Source organism: Podarcis erhardii (genome assembly GCF_964252035.2).
Source record: "Podarcis erhardii genome assembly, chromosome: 3".
Classification (NCBI taxonomy): Eukaryota; Metazoa; Chordata; class Lepidosauria; order Squamata; family Lacertidae; genus Podarcis; species Podarcis erhardii.
In genome coordinates this window covers 59573938-59593429 of record NC_138507.1, presented here as the reverse complement: position 1 = coordinate 59593429, position 19492 = coordinate 59573938, and the positions used below count along the sequence as shown (strand labels likewise).

Below are 19492 nucleotides of genomic sequence, written 5' to 3'. Positions count from 1 at the left end.
ATCTGTGAAATAGGAACATCTGGCAGAACTTGAAGCAGCCCTTTCAAGGGTGTCAATATTCACTGATATACATTAGGTTTGTTAGAAAAATCTGCATGTACATGTACATAGCTGGCCAGTTAATGTTAGCCTTGTTTGGTACTTCATAACATTGTTTTACAAATATAATGATGATGATGATGATAGTTATTAAAGTAGAATATTTATTTCAGAGTTTAACCTGTCCCAAGCCAAAAGAGTGCAAGTTTCAAATAGAGATGTATCCTGTTCAGATAAATCAAGTGAAATAAAACCCCTAAAGAATCCAGATTTACCAAATGCCAACTTTGGAGCTTTCATAAGTAGAAAGTTTTACAGCACTCTGGACTAAAAAATATTGCATATTTTCAGTGTGCTTATTGCTGTGCACTTGATCTGTGCTAATTTAACAAATTGTGCTGTACATGTGTGAGCGTGCAATCAGTCCCTCTGTGCTGTTTGTGAAATGATAAAATCAGATGTTTGTGTCAAGAGATGTTGAAACTTGTATTTATGTTTGTCTTCTGGTTGCTTCTTGTTTCACAGAAATTTACTCCCCAAACAGAAGAGCCTTCCATTGGAGCCAGCAGGACGATTAAGGTTCTACTATTTTGCCATAGTCCATTGAGCTTTGACATTTCAGAATCTTCATTCTTCCTTCCTTCCTTTTTTCATTTAACCATTACAGTCATCTTTGTTCTTCATGTGACCTGAAGCACCCATCACATAGTTTTATGTTCACTATTTTATTTATTCATGTTTTCTACTTTTTGTTTTTCCTCATCCATTTGTTTTGTGCAGAGTTCGCATGAGACTCTGAACGTAGTGGAGAAGAAGCAGGCAGAGGTTGGGATAGAAGAGACAGTAGTCACTGCCGATACCAACAGAGGCAAAACACAACTTGTCTCTGGTGGTGGGCAAACTCAGAAGATGGAGCACCTATCAAAGAAGGATTCTTCATCACTGTCATCAAGTAGCAGCAGTAGTGAGAGTGAAGATGAAGTAGGAGAATATCAGCCACACCAACGGATGACTCAGGGTGCCATAAAAGAAGAAATGGAAGAAAATGAAGTTATCATAGAGGAGGGAGAACACAATGCACAGGCAACAGTGTGTGCAGAAATTTCACAAGAAGCCAGTCCAGTTCAAGTAACAGTTACGCACATACCAGTGACAGAAACATTGGTCCAGGCGAATGAAGTATCCACCAAGACACCCGGAGAGGGACACCCGGCAAAACTGGATAAGCAAGCCCTGAAAGAAGAGAGGGTGGAAGAGCAGCTCAAAGTAAATGGAGAGGCATCGCATAGTGACATTGATGTTTCACAGCAAATAATTTGTTGCTCCGAGGTAAATGGTAGAAGAGTAAGGGATCCTTTATCAGGCACATCGTCCTAGGGTTCAATATCTCTGCCTTTCTTCTTCTCTGTCCTCTTCAGGTTTTCATAAAGATTCAGATCTGGAAAGTGGAAAATGGATGTGCAGTCAAATTCTGCCTTTGGTTAAGGCTTCTGAATTTTTTACTAGTTTGGTTACCCAGAAGAGCGAACTTGCCTGGGATTATGCCATCTTTTACTTTCTCATGTTCTGTTTGTTTTGCATGTGTTAATTTGTTTGAGTCTTGTCCTGTCTAGTTTGATTTTTATTATCCTTCAATAAGTTTTAATTGGAATTGTGATGTTACCTTTCTTGGGCATGAGATGAAAACGCATTTTATGCATTTGATGTAATAGTCTTAAAACCCAAGTATTGTTTTAATTGAAAAACCCTACCTATTTTATGAAACCTCCTATCTAAATACTAAAACACAAATAGCCAGAATTTGTAGGAACGCACAGTTGGTGCATTCTATAAATCACCATGAGACACACATACCATATTTACTACTCTTAACCAAAGTCCTTTGCAGATACAGTTATTATTTTATGCTAGCCACTTGGAGTCCTTGAGAGGCATGAACTTACTCAGTAGATGCTAAATCAAATTTATTTTCTCTAAGAACATGCAGCATAATGAAGAGCCTGAGAGATGGTAAATGAAGCACAGGTTAAAGGTTCCAATCCAAGTGTGTGTGTGTGTGTGTGTGTGTGTGTGTGTGGTCCTGGCAAACAGCAACTTGGGAGCACAGCAACTGTGTTAATCAGCTGATATTTCTGGAGGGAAAGACTAAACCCATTCCGCCTCCATCCATCCATCCCCCCCAAAGCTGATCTGTGCTGCTGCTGCTGTTGTCGCCGTTGTGTGTGTTTCAAAAAGACCAGAATGGTGCACATAGCAGCTGGACTGGAGGAGGATTCCCAGAGCCACTTGCATGTGCAATTCCTCATCCAGCTAGAGAAATGTGTGTGGAGCACCATAGTTATACTGGAGTGGCTGAGGGCATTTCCACCCCCAAGGTTATTAAATATGGAAACAGAAGATTTGTAATGATGGTCAGGGCCATCTAGGTCAATCCTGTCCCCATTGGCAGGATTTGTCAAGTTTTAAACTGTCTCAAAATGCATTTATGCATTTTATTAAACATTGCCATATAAGGAGTTGTAGCAAGTTTGTGACACTCAGGAAGTAGTGTATGGAGTTGGTTTTGGGGTGACATCTATTGGCTCTATAAGGGTAGGTCATACCAACGAGATCATTGAAGATATATTGACAAGCTTAATAAATAATGATTCAAACTGTTCGTAAGGGCTGTTTCAGAAGAATTTTATGATGTACTTGCTCAAACCATAAAGTTTGAAGTAGTTACATATCTTGTTAACATGGTGTACAAGACAGAAACACATAAATGCTGTGGCCATTTGTGGCTCACCTACAGTGAGTATATATTATGTGCATGAAGTTTTAAAAAGCCAGCTTTTAAATCAGATGTAAGCTATGGGTTCAAACAATGGAAAGCTGTGATTGGCCATGGGCTCACCACTGTATAGATCGCTTGTATACCCTGATATTTTAAAAGCTTTAAATCTTACCAATCTGATTGTATGTTAATTTATTAACCATTTTTATATATGCTACTGATTTAAATTTATATTCCTATCTAGCATAGGAAATATACTATGGTGATTTTCAAGTGCTTTCTTATATTTAGTAGACAGAACACTTAACATTTCTTGTGTGTTCATGATTTTCAGACTTGGGTTTAGAAGTTCTACTAAGGAATGTTAAAAAAAAGTGAATCTGGGATCTTGTTGCCTGAAACCAGTTCATAGACTGCTGTATACCATGTACTTCAAAATTCATACTCTTCTGTGTCTTTCTAAACACTAGCCTCCAGTGGTTAAAACTGAGATGGTGACCATTTCAGATGCTTCACAGAGAACTGAAATATCCACCAAGGAAGTACCAATTGTTCAGACAGAAACTAAAACGATCACATATGAATCTCCCCAGGTACAGGTGTTGTATAATTTAGAATGCCTTTTTGGGATACAATATTGTAAGCTTGTTGGGAGAGGAAAATTTGCCGTATCTCCTTGTGGAAATAATATCTATATACATACACTGCTTATACTAGGACAATGAACTAATGGACTTCTTTATCTGAGAACATCATTGAGATGCCATCTTGACCTCACCTGCCTGAGAAGGGGTTAATAATGACTGAATCATGTTAAATGACATTTAGTACATTGTGTGTTCCAGAATTGTCTACTGCACTTGATGTCTTCATTTCTAAAACAGGCAACTTTTGTTTAAAAGAAGGCTGCTAGTTTGGCTTCCCTGTTTTGTCAAAATTGACTATTGCTCTTTCTTCTTGATGGTGCAGTTTGATGGCAGTGGTGATGCTGGTGTGCTGTTGAGTGCACAGACGATCACTTCAGAATCTCTTTCTACAACCACAACCACACACATCACAAAGGTAAAAAGAAAAACAGTGAGGTTTGCTGTTCTCATCTGTTTTAACAAAACAGGACAGAAGTAGACTGCTCTTAATCAAAATCGGCTGTGAAATGTTATATTATTCCAAGTTTCTGGGCACATTATATATGTACTAATGAAACATTCAGAATTCAAGATTTTGTGACTCTCTTATTTTCTGGAACCTTAAACTTTCATTATATTTAACCTAGGATGATTTATTTTAAGTACGTTTAGAGCAGTTATGACTATCCTAAATGAAGGCATGGACACCGTTACCATTTAGTACCATCTGTTCAACCCTCTCCCCCCTTGTCTTTCGATACTACTCTAGGTTGCAGTGCATAATGGATTTATGCTGCTGATTATTTTGTGCTGGTGGGGCTTTCATATATTCTTTTAGTATTGTTGATCGTATTTGTATTTTACTGAGTTTAAATTGTGACCCACATTTGATTGAGTGGTACTGGAATTTCCAGATAGTGAAGAAGAATGTTGAGTTTTGTGCTGCAGGTGTGGTTTTCCTGTTACACATATGAATAATGAAAGTATAGAAATAAGTCTTAAGGCCTGAATGTGCTGTGTTTTTTTATCTTAAGAATTGTTACTAAACTGTAAACATTAGAAGAACTAGAAAAAGGTTTTCTGCCTTTCCTGTGTTCAGTTACAAGCTGCTACTTACATTGGAGGATTAAGTAAAACATTTCTTGTTCTTGAAATCTTTAGACAGTAAAAGGTGGTGTGTCAGAAACCAGAATTGAAAAGCGGATTGTTATCACTGGCGATGCGGACCTTGACCACGACCAGGTGAGAGACAGAACACATCATATTCTGCTTTCCAATATTTTGCCCCTCATGAGGCAGTTGAGGTTTTTCCCCTGTCAAAAATGTTCTATTTTAAGAACATGAACAATATTTTTAAAACTCAACCACCTCATGATGTAAATCGCTAACCATCACTGAATTACTGTACTTCTAATCTGCCGTTTTTACTATGTGGTGCTGCACTGATTCTTAATTGATGGTAAGTTCACAATTTAACAGAACAGGGATTTAATTTTCATTTCTTAATTGTAATGTACCAAGGACTCTGAGTAAATTTAATTTCAGATTTTGATGTGCCTGTAGCAAGTGGCTTGTGACAAGTTCAATCTCTCCTTGAAGCCTGAAATTAAATGACAGAGCTGTTTAGCATTAGGCATGAGGGATGTCTGTCCCAGCACATGCTAAAACAAAACACACACACACAAAAAACAAAAACATACAGCTGGGGAATCTGGAAAGGTCAGACAACAGAATTGCTTTAATAAAATTCATATCTCATTATACTCCACTTAGGATAAATATTATAAAGCCTTAAAGTAAACTTTTTAGAGATAGATTGTATGCTTCTGTTTGTAACACAAGATCTTGTTCAGCTTTGTAAATGTCTGAGTTTTTAATTTATGTAAAACATGTGCTTGTATTCAGATGTAAATTCCAGCATTATTTCAGTAAAATTAGGATTTGTAGTAACCCTTTAAAATGGAAAATACACTTGATAAGAATAAAATACTTTTATTTTTCATATTTGAACCCCTGAATTCTTCAATTTTAACAACCCTGATATGTCATTCTTCATTATATAATCCAAATGATGTTCAATACAGCTTAGAAATAAAGTATTTGTCAAAGCTGAAACCGTATCTAGGAACCTTGAAAGCATTATTCCTTAAAACCATTTTTTTCTTGCCTATCCAGTCTTGTTTTCAATTTTATTTCTCTGTATTCTGAAGAATAACTCTTCCATGCTCAAGTACTAAATAAAGTATAGGCAAAGCAAAATAGTGTATGCATTTACTAAGCCATTTATTGTTAAGCCCTGAAGGTTATATATTTAAAAACTGATCGCTATTTATTTTGGTTTATGTCTTGAGTTTCCAGTGTGCATCTGTCAAGGCAAAATCGCCACTCATTTTGTTTACCTCTGAACTGTGTTTTGAAAAGATCTTTAGGGAAAAGTTGTTAATTGCCCAGTGCTTACACTTTCCACATCCCACATCAACAAGGTGTGGAAGGAAGCTGACAGGTGCCTCCTAGCAGAACTATCCATTACCTTGCGAAACATATATTCCCAATCCTACAATTGCTATAGCAACTGTGGTAGTGGTGGGGGTGAGAATCAGTTGTCAAGGAGACTTGATGGGAAATCTGGTGCCCACTGATTGTTTTCTCCATCCTTGGTCATTTTCGCTTGGTTTGGGTTTCTTTTCTGGGTCCAGCTGGTTTTCTGTGGGAAGGAGGGGATTTTAAAAGCCAGTTAGGGCATTTGAAAGCAGAATTGATGAATGAGGGAAACATTAAGCACCATCCTCTTTGCCCACTGATTCCCCTCAGCAAATTTCACCCTCTCCACCCTACATTAGTGTTGCTGTGGTCTTATGTACTGAGTCACCGGTGAATACATAAACTACTGTTCTTGGCAATTAGGTTTGATACTGGTCAGTGTCTTGCAGCTGGTTGGTATCTTCCAACATTAAGTGTGTAAGATATATGCCAAATATCAAAGGACCTATGCCCACAAATGAGCCTCCTGTCACTGCATCAACACAAGGCTAAAATAAAAGCATGTGTAAAGTGTTGCACACACACACAAAACCTAATTCCACGCTTACGCTGATTGTGACTGCACCAGTGGCAGCCCACCAGGAAAGAGGTCTTGGCGTTGTGGTGGACAGCTTGATGAAAATGTCAGCCTAGTGTGTGGCAGCTGTGAAGAAAAGTCAGATTCCATGTGGAGGGGAATTAGGAAAGGGTTTGAAAATAAAACATGATAGAGGGGGATAAAATTATGTATAGGGCAGAAAAGATGAATAGAGATAAGTTCCTGTTCCTTTCTCATAATATTAGAACTTGGGGTTATTTAATGAAGCTGAATGTTGGGAGATTTGGGATGAACAGAAGGAAGTGCTACACACGACACATTGTTAAATTGTCACAGTTAGTACCACAGGATGTAGTAATGGCCACCAACTTGGATGGCTTTGAAAGAGGGTTAGAGAAGACTTGTCAGTGGCTACTAGCCATGATGATTATGAACCTTCTCCAGGGTTGTATTCAGCTAAGTTTTACTCATAACAGATCCATTGAAATTAATGAACCTAACGAAGTTAAGACATAGCTAAGTGAGATGGGTGTTGAATACCTCCTCTAGTATTGGAAGCAGTATTCCAGTTGTTGTGGTGGAGAACGTTGTTGCGCTAATGTCCTGCTTATGGGCTTCCCATAGACATCTGATTAGCTACTGTGAGAACAGGATACTGAAATAGATGGTCTTTTGGTCTGATCTAGACGGACTCCTCTTACGTCCTAATGCTTGTATGTCGTTGCAGCAATAAAACATTCCTGTCTAGATATTATATTGATCCAAATAGCTCACTATGTGGATCAATATAAAGATGTGGTGTGCTTTAAAAAGTTTTTCTGTTTCTTACCTTTTCTGGAGTTTTTTTTTATTAGTGCTTTCTTAATGTTTTGGTGAAAAACTGCTTTGTGAGGTTTGCCAGAAAAGGAGGCTCTAAATGCTTTAGATAAATATGTAAGATACCAAAACATAGTTTACAGCTCATAACTTAAAATACCCAGTAGCCTCTCTAGGCTTTTTATTTGGCTGTCTCAGTAATGGAGGAGCAGCATTCTTCCTCTGTTCAGTTGTCACTTCTGAACAAAATCAGTCCAGGAAGTGTAGTCATTACTGGCCAAACTACCTCATAATTTTTATTTAATGGGTCCTTTTTAATGCTTACGTAGGCATTGGCACAAGCCATTAAAGAAGCCAAAGAACAGCATCCTGACATGTCTGTAACAAGGGTTGTGGTGCATAAGGAAACAGATCTTCCGGAAGGAGGAGAATAAAGGTAAGAGCCTGAGACAAGACCTGATACAAAACTATTATCCTCCCAGGTTAATAATAATAATAATAAATTTTATTTATATCCCACCCTCCCCGGCCAAGACTGGGCTCAGGGAGGCTAACATCAAATATATAATACATTAAAACATAAGATCAAACAATCGGTTGAAATACAGCTTAAAATCAGATTACAATCTGAATAAAATCAGATGGCAACCCACAAATTAAAACTATAACTATGGGGTTGGGAACATTAAGTGTTCACCAGGCCCAGCTATTTGTGCTGATCATATGAGCCAGTGAGAAGGGTTAGAGGGGCCCTTTACATGCAAGGTCTTGTAAAAAAGGTCCCAGACTGGATCTGGGCCAAAGACCTTTCAATTTCATTGTTCCGCAAGGGACAATGACAATAAAGATATCGTATCGTATCGACCTCGTGAAACAGCTCCATCTTTCAGGCCCTGCAGAAAGATGTCAAATCCCGCAGGTCCCTGGTACCTTGCAGCAAAGCGTTCCACCAGACTGGGGCAGGGCCGAAAACGCCCTTGCCCTGGTCGAGGCCAGCCTAACCTCCTTGAGGCCTGGGACTGCCAAGGTGTTATTTGTGGACCGTAAGGTCCTCCACAGGACATACCAGGAGAGGCGGTCCTGTAGGTACGAGGGTCCTAGGCCGTATAGGGCTTTAAAGGTTAAAACCAGCACCTTAAACTTGGCCCTATAGTCCACCGGGAGCCAGTACAGCTGGTGTAGCACTGGATGAATGTGATCCCATGGCGAGGACCCCGTAAGGAGCCTCGCCGTGGCATTCTGCACCCGCTGGAGTTTCTGGGCCAGCCTGCATAAAGTGAATTACAATAATTGAGCCTGGAGGTAATCATCACATGGCTCACAGTGGCAAGATCAGGGCAGGAAAGGTAAGGGACCAACTGCTTGGCACGGCGGAGATGGAAAAATGCCGCTTTTGCTGTAGCTGTGACCTGTGCCTCCATGGAGAAGATTACGCCCAGACTCTTGATTGAAGGTACTGGTACTAATTGTGCCCCTGCAAGGGATGGGAGTTGGCGCTCCAACCCCATGTCGTCCCAACCCAACCAGAGGACCTCTGTCTTCGAAGGATTTAACTTCAGCTGGCTCCAACGCAGCCATCCAGCCACTGCATCCAAACATCTGGTCAGTGTGTCTGGGGCTGAGTCAGAATGGCCATCCATCAGCAGATAAAGTTGGGTGTCGTCAGCGTATTGATGACAGCCCAGCCCGAAGCTCTGAACAAGTTGGGCAAGCGGGCACAGAGAGATATTAAAAAGCTTCGGGGAGAGGATTGTACCCTGTTGCACTCCACAGACCCAAGGGGTTCCGCGATGACAATTCCTCCCCTAGCTCCACCCTCTGTCCCCGACCTGAAAGGAAAGAGCACAGCCATTGTAAGACTGCCCTGGCTGCTGCTACCAAGCACCTGGAACCCCTATTTGAATGTTCTTTACCACAAATAAATGCATCTTTTGTGATTCTGTCTGGAATCGGATCTAGGGTATAATGTTTTGGACCTTCCAGTTTGGAGTTTTGTTCGGAAGAAGAGCACAAAGGGAAAGCAGAAAGGCATGGCTGAGACTGTAGGCCTTTTGAATGCTAATGGTGATGCATTAGGAGCTATTTGCATTATGAGAGAGAGAGAGAGTGTGTGTTCCTTAGCTACCTCCTTGAAAAATGAAGGAAAACTGCTCTTCTGAAGAGGGAGGTCTGATGCCACTTAAAATAAGAAAAATGTAGCATGTGACTGACTTGAAAAAGGAACATTACTCAAAGAAAGCTGTAATATGGTTGAGAGTGTTTTTAATAGTATTCAAAATCTGTGACTAAATGTAAAGAATGACATTAAACTGCTTGCCTTTCTTTAGAATTCTGAAGACTGATTTGTGACCGAAGAACTTTGATCATTCAAGTCGGTGTCCCCACTGCTACTTCACTGACTTCACCAAGCCTGGTGACAATGACCAGACATTTCCAGAACAAACTGCCGACACCAAAACTTATCTTCTCTGGTCCTTTACCATATATGTCTTTTATTTTTATAACCACTTCTTAACATTCTTGGCTTTTTATGAGGTTTAGAGATTTATTATTTTTTCCACGTTTCCCTGACATTTTATATAACTGATTTCTTGATTGCATGAAAGTGAACAAAAATAATTTAGTAAGCACTTTTCACTTTAGCAAGTGCAGGAAGGAAAGAATCTTTCACTAAATCTTTTCAAAATGTTTCCAAATAAAGCCTCTTAATGGGATAACAGCTTTTTTCAGATTATTCAGGTAAATAAAACATCAAATAATATAAGAAATACATTATCTTGTATTAAAAGAAAACACAAAGCTTTCCTATGACCTGGTGGGGAAAATAAATTAAGATTTGTATGGATGTTGTACAAACTCCTTATAGTCTGTTCTGAGGATCTCCCACTTTCTGAAGGGAACTGGTGCTGGTATACTATAGAAGAGATAGTTATAAGGATGTTTCTACTGACTGAGCACTGTTTTAGTAACTTCTCTGCACTTCAGTGCCATTGTTCAATTTCTTCGTGGACACTTTGGTCTGCAACATTCCAGACAGGATAGGAAGGACTTTGCTCTCTTCCCTTCTGGCAAAGATAATCCAGGCAGCTTAAAACCTTAGTGCTTTTCTCTTAACATGTTAAATGTCAAACACTTTGATTATATGAATACATGTGCAGGATGCTTGCATTACATAACTCATTGTCTACCTGTTATAACTGACACGTCTGTTGAGCAGTTGTCTTTAAGTAGTTCGCCTGATGTACTTGTACAGGTTTTCAGGACATTGAGGGACTGGGGGGCAGCCAAGGACCCATTGTAAGTAGTATGGGAACCAACTGCTGCGTGAGGCTGCTAGTCACTGAGGAGGTCTATATGAAAACCTGCTAACTGTCTCTTTCCCACATACTTCACTGTTCACCTTGTGTATAGTTAAGATGCCATATTAAATTTATAGCAGCTTGAAGTTGTATTAAGTGATATTTTGCTTTCTGTAATACTGTTATAAAATAAAGTTTGTTTATTCTCTAAATGTTTCCGCACATTTGTATTTTGACACCTCAAAAAATAAATAAATCAGTTTTGAGCCTCTTTCTCAACATGGTTGAAAGCATTTCAGGAGGGTGGGATGTCGTTAAAACAAAACTTGATTTTATGTAACCTAATAACATTCCTATAGCAAGAGGCACCCTGGTTTTGTTCCCCCTGCCTATCCAGCCCAGTGGGGAAGAGTCATGCTGTTAACTGAATGTCCTCCTAGAGGTCAAGTTGCCCAACTCCCCAACTGCTCCCTGAAACTCCACTACTACAGCGTCCCCAACAGAGAATCGTAGAACAATCTTGCTACTGTAATGCCATTAGCAAGTGTTCTTCAATGCAGCAATGCCATAATCACATCATAGACAAAATCTCAGTAGCAAGAAGAACTGTCTTTCGCCAGCAAATTTCAATTCATTTCGAGTACAAGGTTCCTACCAAACCTCTTTGCTTTAGTTGAAAGTGTTGCAAATCTGCAATTTCCAAAACAAACACAAAACCCTATACAAGCCCTAAGAAATGCATTAGGTCTAAATAATGTCATCAGGTACAAGCAGTATTATACTCTCTTGTACAAGAACAACATTTCACTGTATTTCCAACATTTGTGACTGCAGAGAGATTTTTTTAAGTGGTAGAGAAATGGAAGAAAAGTCCAGTTTCCATTTTGTGCACAATTATTTTTGCATGAAAACATTTTCTGCTGTTAATTATTTTGATTCCTAATATAAAGTTAAAATCCAATTTTTAGATAACAAGCCCATTAATTTATACCTTTTTAAAAGAACAAATTGTTTCAACTTCCCTCGCACATCTACCCCCAGTTTTTGCATAACATTAAACAGCTATTAAACTTCTGGAGTAAATAGCCAATGTTAAACTATGTATCTGGAAGTTACCAATTTCTTAGGATGATCTTGGTTTCCTTTTACCGTTTCCCCATTTGTAGTATTTGGCATAGGTTTCAAGGGCAGCAGCATCAGGGGGATTATGCATTATGTAGAGCTCCTGGTCCACTGAAAAGGATAAGCACACTGTGTTAGTTTGCAGCAGCTGCTGAAAGGCAACCAGCAAGATAAAATTTTCCTCTCGGCAGTAGAGCTTCATGCTTGTGTTCATTTTTTTATACACAAATGAAAAATAAATTTCATACTATTATAGATTTATTTATACCCCGCCCTCTGGCGTTCTCATGGAGGAGGCACACAAAGAAGGGCCTGAGATAATAACCGCAGGGGTCTCGGTCAGTTAATACGCTAGTTCTTGATGTACTGTGGTCCTGAGCACCAGCACTTTGAATTGGGCCCGGAAACTAATTGGCAGCCAGTGCACTTTGGCCAGGATTGGTGTTATATGCATGGATGTAGCCGGGGGGGGCAGTAAAACAATAGAAATACTTAACCAACTGACCAGTCACATTGGTTCTGCCCCCCCCCCCAATTCTGCCTACCCCCATGGTAGGTTTGAGCCCCCCAGTCTTGGCTGGTGAGCAACCAGGCTGCCAAATTCTACACCAGCTGAAGTTTCTGAACTGTCTTCAGAGGCAACCCCATGTATAATGTGTTGCAGTAAGCCAACGGCAGTGATGCCATTTCAACCAACAGAAGCTGCTTTTTAACTTCATCAGTGGCCTGGAGTTAAGGGTGAGCAGTGAAGTAACCAAGCTTGCTGATGACACACAATTTATCAGAATGGCAGAAACAAAAGGGAATGAATGGTAAGGAGCTCCTGTAAGAGAACTTTCCATGCTGGGCGACTAGATACTAAAACGGCAAATGAAATTCAATCTAAGCAAGCGTCAAGTGATAAGAAATCAGGGCATAAATAAATCCCAACTTTGCAAACTCGCAGGATTCACTGCCTAGGACAAAGACCTTGATCACTGTGCTCTAAGGAGAAACTGTCACTATCCAGCTCCCAGAATGGCCCTCCCCCAACTGCCACCCCCAAGGCCCTCTGAAGGACCATCTTGCGCTGAGAGAACCTCTATTTGGGGTTTTTTTTTGGGGGGGGGGACTGGTTCTGAAGCAGTGCTGTATCCCACCCACCAGTACCCTTTCAATACTGGCAATCTACGCCATACATTATCAGTAGGAAATCAAATATATTTACTGGCCTTTGCCTGGGGAAGTGCGCTGAGGATAATATCAGTTTCGTACAGTACAGCAGGAGATTAGGTGTTGTTTTGAAGGAACAACTAGTTCTAATTACTGTATAGGTTATTCAGAGCGTTCTGCTTTATTATTAGTTCTGCCTACCTGCCCACCTTTCAGAGCCCTGTAGTGGCTGACTCACCCTGTCGTAGCATAACCCTCAGGTAGGCAATGAGCAGGAGCAGGAGCAGAATCACTGGCAGGAAAATTCCCATGAAGAGAAGCCATCCAGGCAGCTCCCTGACAAAAGCTGTCAGGGTGTACACCGCAGCCTGACCCATCGCAAGTAGGCTTTGTGTAGCTGTGTACCTTGTTCTCTGTATTTTGTTGCTCCTGCTGCATGGCCTTTGCTCGGCCCATATTAACTTCTTTTCCTTGTGGACTTTGCTTTGTTTGCACAAACCTGTGATTTCTAATGTGAGGGCCACCACGTTAGCAGAGCTAACTCGGCTGCAAAGTTTAGAAGGGCAGATTGAAATGGCACATAACGGCCTTGACTGCAGCTAAACTGAGAATAAAAGGGCCTTTTATAATTTCTCTAGTCAACTGTTTATTTGAAATACCTGCATGCCAGGAGGCTAAGAGATGATATATAAAGCATTTCAGGCATTTCTGTTTTATTCTTCCGCACTTGCGTTGTGTTAAATTTGCTTTGCATGATGCACAGGAAAGTGGGGAGAGTACTGATGTCTGTCTCTCCCATGGTTCCAGAAGTGTGGGGATCTTGCAGCCCTAGAATATTATCAAGGATGTGAGTTTAAGGTTTGGTGCTGGTCTCCAGCCAATGGTTAGGGAGTTGGAGTCCAGCAACAACAGGATAAAATCTCTTGTGTCCCATCCACTAAATTCCTCTAGTCTCCTTCTTGAAGGCTCTTTGCCAATGAGAAATGATGCAAGCTGGTGTCTGTATTTTGTAAAGTGCATTTTCTCCACTGAGCAACTATTAAAAATCATCACATCAATCCTGCTCCTGCTTACTAATCTGAGATCAATTCTTTGCCAATTCTCAAACTGTAGAATACAAAACAATCTGGCCATGTCAGGAATAATGCCCTTCCTGATGACACAAATGAATGTATAGAAGACTTAGAAGTGATAGATTTGATGCACTGGACCTGAATTCTCATGTGTATGAATGTTGCTGGCAAGCTTCTCCTCTATACACAAAATCCCCTTTCCTGAACACTCCTGAATCCTCCTTTATTCAAAGCATTTCTCAAAACCTGCTTTCTGTGATACTCAAGCCTCACCTGCAACCTAAATGAAGCCTGAGGATGCACCACTGTATTTACTCATGTTCATCTTGTTATCCCTCTCTCTGCTGCTGCTGCTGCTGCATTTGTCTCTTTCTTCCTACCCTCGCACTCAACTCTGTCTAGACTTTGCCTCTGGCTAACAGAAGGGCTCCTTCCATCTGCAGATGGCTCTGATCCAGCTGTGAAAACCTGCAGACAGAAGCAATAACCCACACCCACCCAAAAAAGAAAAATCTCTGGCAGGTTGGGGAAGCCCTGGAACAACACAGAAGGTGGCACTGGAAGCTGCAGAGGGAATATTAATAAAGAGGGCTAGGACTGAACAAACATATGCACATATATATACAGTGATCTACGTATAACTTACACTTTCTGAGTGAGCAGCACCCTGCTTTCTTAAATTACTCTGTAAAGTACTCTGTGGATAATAGTCTATTTGGCTTCTTCTATTGTTGTTTCTTGGGCTCCATGATCACTGCAGATGGTGACAGCAGCCACGAGGTTAAAAGACACCTGCTTCTTGGGAGAAAAGCAGTGACAAACCTAGACAGCATCTTAAAAAGCAGAGACATCACCTTGCCAACAACGGTCCGTATAGTTAAAGCTATGGTTTTTCCAGTAGTGATGTATGGAAGTGAGAGCTGGACCATAAAGAAGGCTGATCGCCGAAGAATTGATGTTTTTGAATTATGGTGCTGGAGGAGACTCTTGAGAGTCCCATGGACTGCAAGAAGATCAAACCTATCCATTCTTAAGGAAATCAGCCCTGAGTGCTCACTGGAAGGACAGATCCTGAAGCTGAGACTCCAATACTTTGGCCACCTCATGAGAAGAGAAGACTCCCTGGAAAAGACCCTGATGTTGGGAAAGATTGAGGGCACAAGGAGAAGGGGACGACAGAGGACGAGATGGTTGGACAGTGTCCTCGAAGCTACAAACATGAGTCTGACCAAACTGCAGGAGACAGTGGAAGACAGGAGTGCCTGGCGTGCTCTGTTCCATGGGGTCATGAAGAGTCGGACACAACTAAACAACTAAACAACAACAACAACATTGTTGTTGCATCCTTGACTGAGTGAACAATGCTCAGAAGTATGTAGCAAAGGTGTTGGTGGTGGCAGAGGAGACAAGGCCAGAAAATAAATGAGTGTCATCAAATGACAACATGGGCGCAAGGAACAATACTAACAGTGAACAGGAAAGATTAACAAACTGCGGGGAAGCATTTGTCCTTCCTTTTTATGAGATTTTAATAAGAAAGTTGGGATATTGTGGGTGGTATCCAACACTGCAGCTTGGCTGTCACAATGGACTTCTGCACCCACAACAGAACTGCTTCTCCCCTTCCAGCCCCGTGAATGCTTCCAAAATCAACTCTGGAGGATTAGGGACCCTTTGGAGCAGTATGAGGGGATGGGCAGGGGAAGAAGAGGAAACAGAAGTGCTATTGCGCCAGGGGAGCTGAACACACACAGAGCATTGGATGCAACCCTCTGAATTTCAGTTGCATGAACATAAAGCACCGGTGGACTTAGGTAATATGGCTCCCTGAGCAAGGACAAAATTCCCTCCCCTCCCCTCATAAATTCTTATTTTCACAATAATTCCTTTTAATACAGTTGCTTTTATGAATCTTCTCAGCAGGCACACATATAAATATTATAATTATGAGCCCTGTAGTAAAGTTGGTACTGTTTAGAAATTATTCTTTGGTCAAGTGAAAGGAGTGAAGCCTTGTGGGAATCTCATCGGCCACAAGGACCCTGGGAAAGAGGTTGTGTTTCTTTAAACTCCAGACTAGCAGGCTCCTTGGTGTGAAAGGTTTATTGGGATAAAGGAAGCCTTGATTTAATGAAAGGGTTGACTCCTGGGTCTAAGGGTGTGAACATTCCCCCCCCCCCCCAATGATGTTATCTGTCCTTGAATTGCTTGGGAATGTATATCTGCAAAGTTTCCACGGAAGGGAGGAAGCTCTTTGATTTGAGCTCTGGATTCTAAATTGACCCAGCTGCCAAAGGGTAGATTGATTGACTAGCAAGCCGGTCATTGGTGAGTTCAAAAAATTAATTAAGACTTATGATTGGCTTGAGAGTTACAACGCCAAGTGCGAATTGTGAATAAAAGATCAGGGGATTGTCTGAGAAGTTGCTCTCTGCCTTTGCTCACTGCAATCCGCAAAGATGCCCGGCTGTTGACGGTCCATCTAATAGGCTGTTGACGGTCCATCTAATAGCCGTCGTTTCGTCTTTTGAAATGGAGATCTACGAAAGCCTTCAATTTGCGGACTCTTGAAAAGGACTCTAACTATCCTATTTGTGTTTGACTTTGTGAGTATGTAAGTTAGTTAGACTATACAACGTCTTTATTTTCCTTATCTGTAAACTTCAAAAGATGTGCCTGCTTCTTTTAGCATGTTTACCAATGCTATTTTTAAAATAAACTTTTAAGAAAGAAACTGTTTTAGTTTGTGTGCCTTCCCGGGGGAATAGCTAAGTCTTAGCCTTACGCTTGGTTACGCTCTACCGTAGAATTTCTGTCTGCAAGTCTGTGGAAACAACTTGTAGAGTGGGGGATAGCCAGTGATAATGGGTCACAGCCTTCTCCCTGGGTTGTGGTTCTGGGTCCCCTGGAATAGAGGGAGTGGTGGCAGCCCTACCGGGTCGATTTCGTTCTGTTTTGTAAAAAGTAATGTGCCTGCCAACCCTGTCCTAGGAGACCTACTTTGGCCGGAGAGCAGATACAGGCGAGGGAGGGGCAAGCGGTTGGGGGCCGACATTACTACAAGCCCCATTTAGCTCTGTGCCCTGTACAGGGGAAACACCCCCCCCCTAGATCTGGCACTGCATAATGTTCAGTCAGCACTCAGCACTCTCAAAAGCCAGGGTTCAACTATGGATGTGGAACAATCGTATACAGAGTGCCTCTACACATGTTCAGAGTGCATTGTTAGCCAACTCGGAAATTTCAGGCTTAAAAAAAAAGAAAAGAAAGGAAGAAAAACTGGGCATCCAACCATTTCCTCAGTGGCCTCTCTAAGATGTGTGTGATAAAAGCAGGTGTTTGCAGAAATGATGGTGTTTGCAGGGCTCAGAATAATTTTAGATTTTGCAGTGGAGTTTGGGTAAGGCATGAAACCTCCCCACATTTCAATCCACAACTGTGTGGGGTAATCAATTATTGGCTTCCTGAGACTGAGCCAGAGTAAACAAGAGAGTGATACCAGTTGGCAGGAAAGGAATGTGGGTCATCAACAAAATACAGCACCCCATTAGTGTGAAAAGCTGGTGTGTTTGAGTCAGCCATATAACAGATGATCTGATATTCTTCCATTGCTTGGTGCAGATAGTCTGTGCTATGAAACAGATTTCTCCTGTTTACTTTGGCCTTCTGATTTGGCAATAACATTGATTTTATTTTTGGATAGTGTAGTATTTTATCCACCCCAAATCCGATAAACAACTCCGAATTGGTCGAAACTAAAAATGACTGCCCTTCACTTTCAAAGAATCATTAAGAAAGCATGCTGTGTTTAGGGCTTTGATAACTTTTAGGACAAGTGTTGTCTGTTGTTGTTATCTAGGGTTGTGTCCATATGGGAGCTTCCCCGCTGCCAGTTTGTTATCTTAGCATACAGTAGTAAATGCACACAGCAGCACCAGAAAAATAATTCAGTACCAACAAGCAATTTAACACTACAAACAAACAATACATTAGCACAGTGAGACGGGTCAGTGGCTAGTTCTAAAATTACATAGTAAATAAAGCAGGCATACTTATATGGCAGTAGGTAATCATTAAAGTAAACTAGCCTTTGGTAATTTCAGGCTTTAAAGGCCAAAATCAGCACTTTGAATTGGGAATGGAAGGAAACAGAACTGCCAAAGGATCTGAGCTATATGTTCTGACCTGTGGATGCCGTACAAAACAACACCTGGTTCAGCCTGAGGTTTGCATTCCCTTCTGAGCAACCTTCTGGGGCATATGCCCCTGGTGGGTGGGGCCAGGAGCAAAAATGGGTGAACGGTGAATATACAGTTCACCTTTGCACAGCAAATTCTTAAACACATAACCTCATTACCCTCCAGGCAAGCAAGCGTAATCATCAGAATCCAAGGACACATTCCAAGGAGGCAAAGATGCTCCAGCATGTGAAGCAGGGCTAGAGGTGCCTGGGGGTGGGGTGTAGCCTTAGGAGGCCCGCATTTGGCCTCTGGACCAGAGGTTATCCACCCCACGCTAGCGGGAGAAAGGGGACTACAGGAGACTCTCTAATGGCCCAGCTCAGAGACCAGCAACTGTTGGTTCCTCTCTTTTTTGAACACTTTTCATTCCAGCTGATGGTTTTAAGAACCCTGTAACTAAGAAGTAGTGCTTGAGTTTGCTTCACTCCTCTTCCCTCCCTGCTCCTTTTCCTTTGGTGTCATGCCTTTCAGATAGTAAGCAGTGTCTCATTACCAGGAGTCTTTTTTTCTGACAGAACACCAGAGGTAAAAAAAAAAATGCTCCAAAGAAATAGCTAATGCTAAACCTGAGTTTGCTTTTTATCTGTTTCATCAGCCTTTGTAGGAGATATGAAGTATAGTTCACCATCCTTCTGGTGTACCTGGAAGTAAGTCCTGATAGTCCACAGTCCCAAGGACAACACTAGAGAGTAGTCAGACTATCCAAATGGTCAAATGCCAGTCCAGGTCCAAAACAAGCAAGGTCTGAAGTCAGTCCTGAAGGTCAGGTTCCTGCCTTGGCAGATGATTTAGAGCTGGAACACCTGGGGGTCAGTCTCAAAGTCCCAGTCTAGTGATCATCCCAAGGCAACCAAACTGTGGCCCATCACCAGAGAAAGCTAAGCAGACACAGAGCTTCTGACTTGCTTCCTTTTTACCCTTCCCAGTCTTGATTGCTGCACCTGAGTTTGCTCCAGCTGAGCAGCTGTGTCTCTCCACTTGACGAAGCATGTGATCTTCCCCTGCCCTGAGCCTCATCCAGCTGAGTGACCACAAAATTCTTCTCTGACCAAATGAGCCTCATGATCTCCACCTGGTCCACTACTGAGCTGGGCTGTTTTCCCTTGCCTGCCTTATTCTCCTGGGGTGCTCTTCCTGCTGTTTCCGACACCTCAGAGCCTGGCATGTCCATGGAGACACCTCTGCTTCTGGTGATGTGTCACCCTTTCCTAGCTGCCCTGAACTTCTCTTCTCTTCTCCTGCAACATTCTCTGATGTCCTGTGAGTACC

At 41.5% G+C, this 19492-nt stretch overlaps 1 protein-coding gene and 1 long non-coding RNA gene across 12 annotated transcripts in view; one reads left to right on the top strand and one right to left on the bottom strand.

Moving 5' to 3' along the window:
- The window catches only part of EPB41L2 (erythrocyte membrane protein band 4.1 like 2), an 82822-nt gene extending 71975 nt beyond the window's left edge, over nt 1-10847 (top strand). For 6 of the 9 annotated variants that reach the window (XM_081855264.1, XM_081855265.1, XM_081855263.1 and 3 more), the window contains 7 exons: nt 565-618; nt 820-1368; nt 3286-3408; nt 3785-3877; nt 4603-4683; nt 7666-7770; nt 9663-10847. In XM_081855264.1, the coding sequence (XP_081711390.1) occupies nt 565-618; nt 820-1368; nt 3286-3408; nt 3785-3877; nt 4603-4683; nt 7666-7770 (1005 nt within the window). In that variant the 3' untranslated portion in view covers nt 9663-10847. The remainder of the gene's footprint in view (nt 1-564; nt 619-819; nt 1369-3285; nt 3409-3784; nt 3878-4602; nt 4684-7665; nt 7771-9662) is intronic. The other 3 variants (XM_081855267.1, XM_081855270.1, XM_081855271.1) reach the window with 2 other exon arrangements.
- LOC309338285 lies at nt 1341-13350 on the bottom strand. Of its 3 annotated transcripts, XR_014154832.1 has the most exons (5): nt 13148-13350; nt 11752-11868; nt 5972-6145; nt 4559-4754; nt 1369-1477 (listed from the first exon to the last, which is right to left on the bottom strand). It is a non-coding gene; the product is annotated as an uncharacterized lncRNA (long non-coding RNA). The 3 variants fall into 3 exon arrangements; XR_014154833.1 differs by lacking the exon at nt 4559-4754 and having other exon boundaries at nt 1341-1477; nt 13148-13341; XR_014154834.1 differs by lacking the exons at nt 1369-1477; nt 4559-4754 and having other exon boundaries at nt 5158-6145; nt 13148-13337.
- Between the last annotated feature and the right edge of the window lie 6142 nt (nt 13351-19492).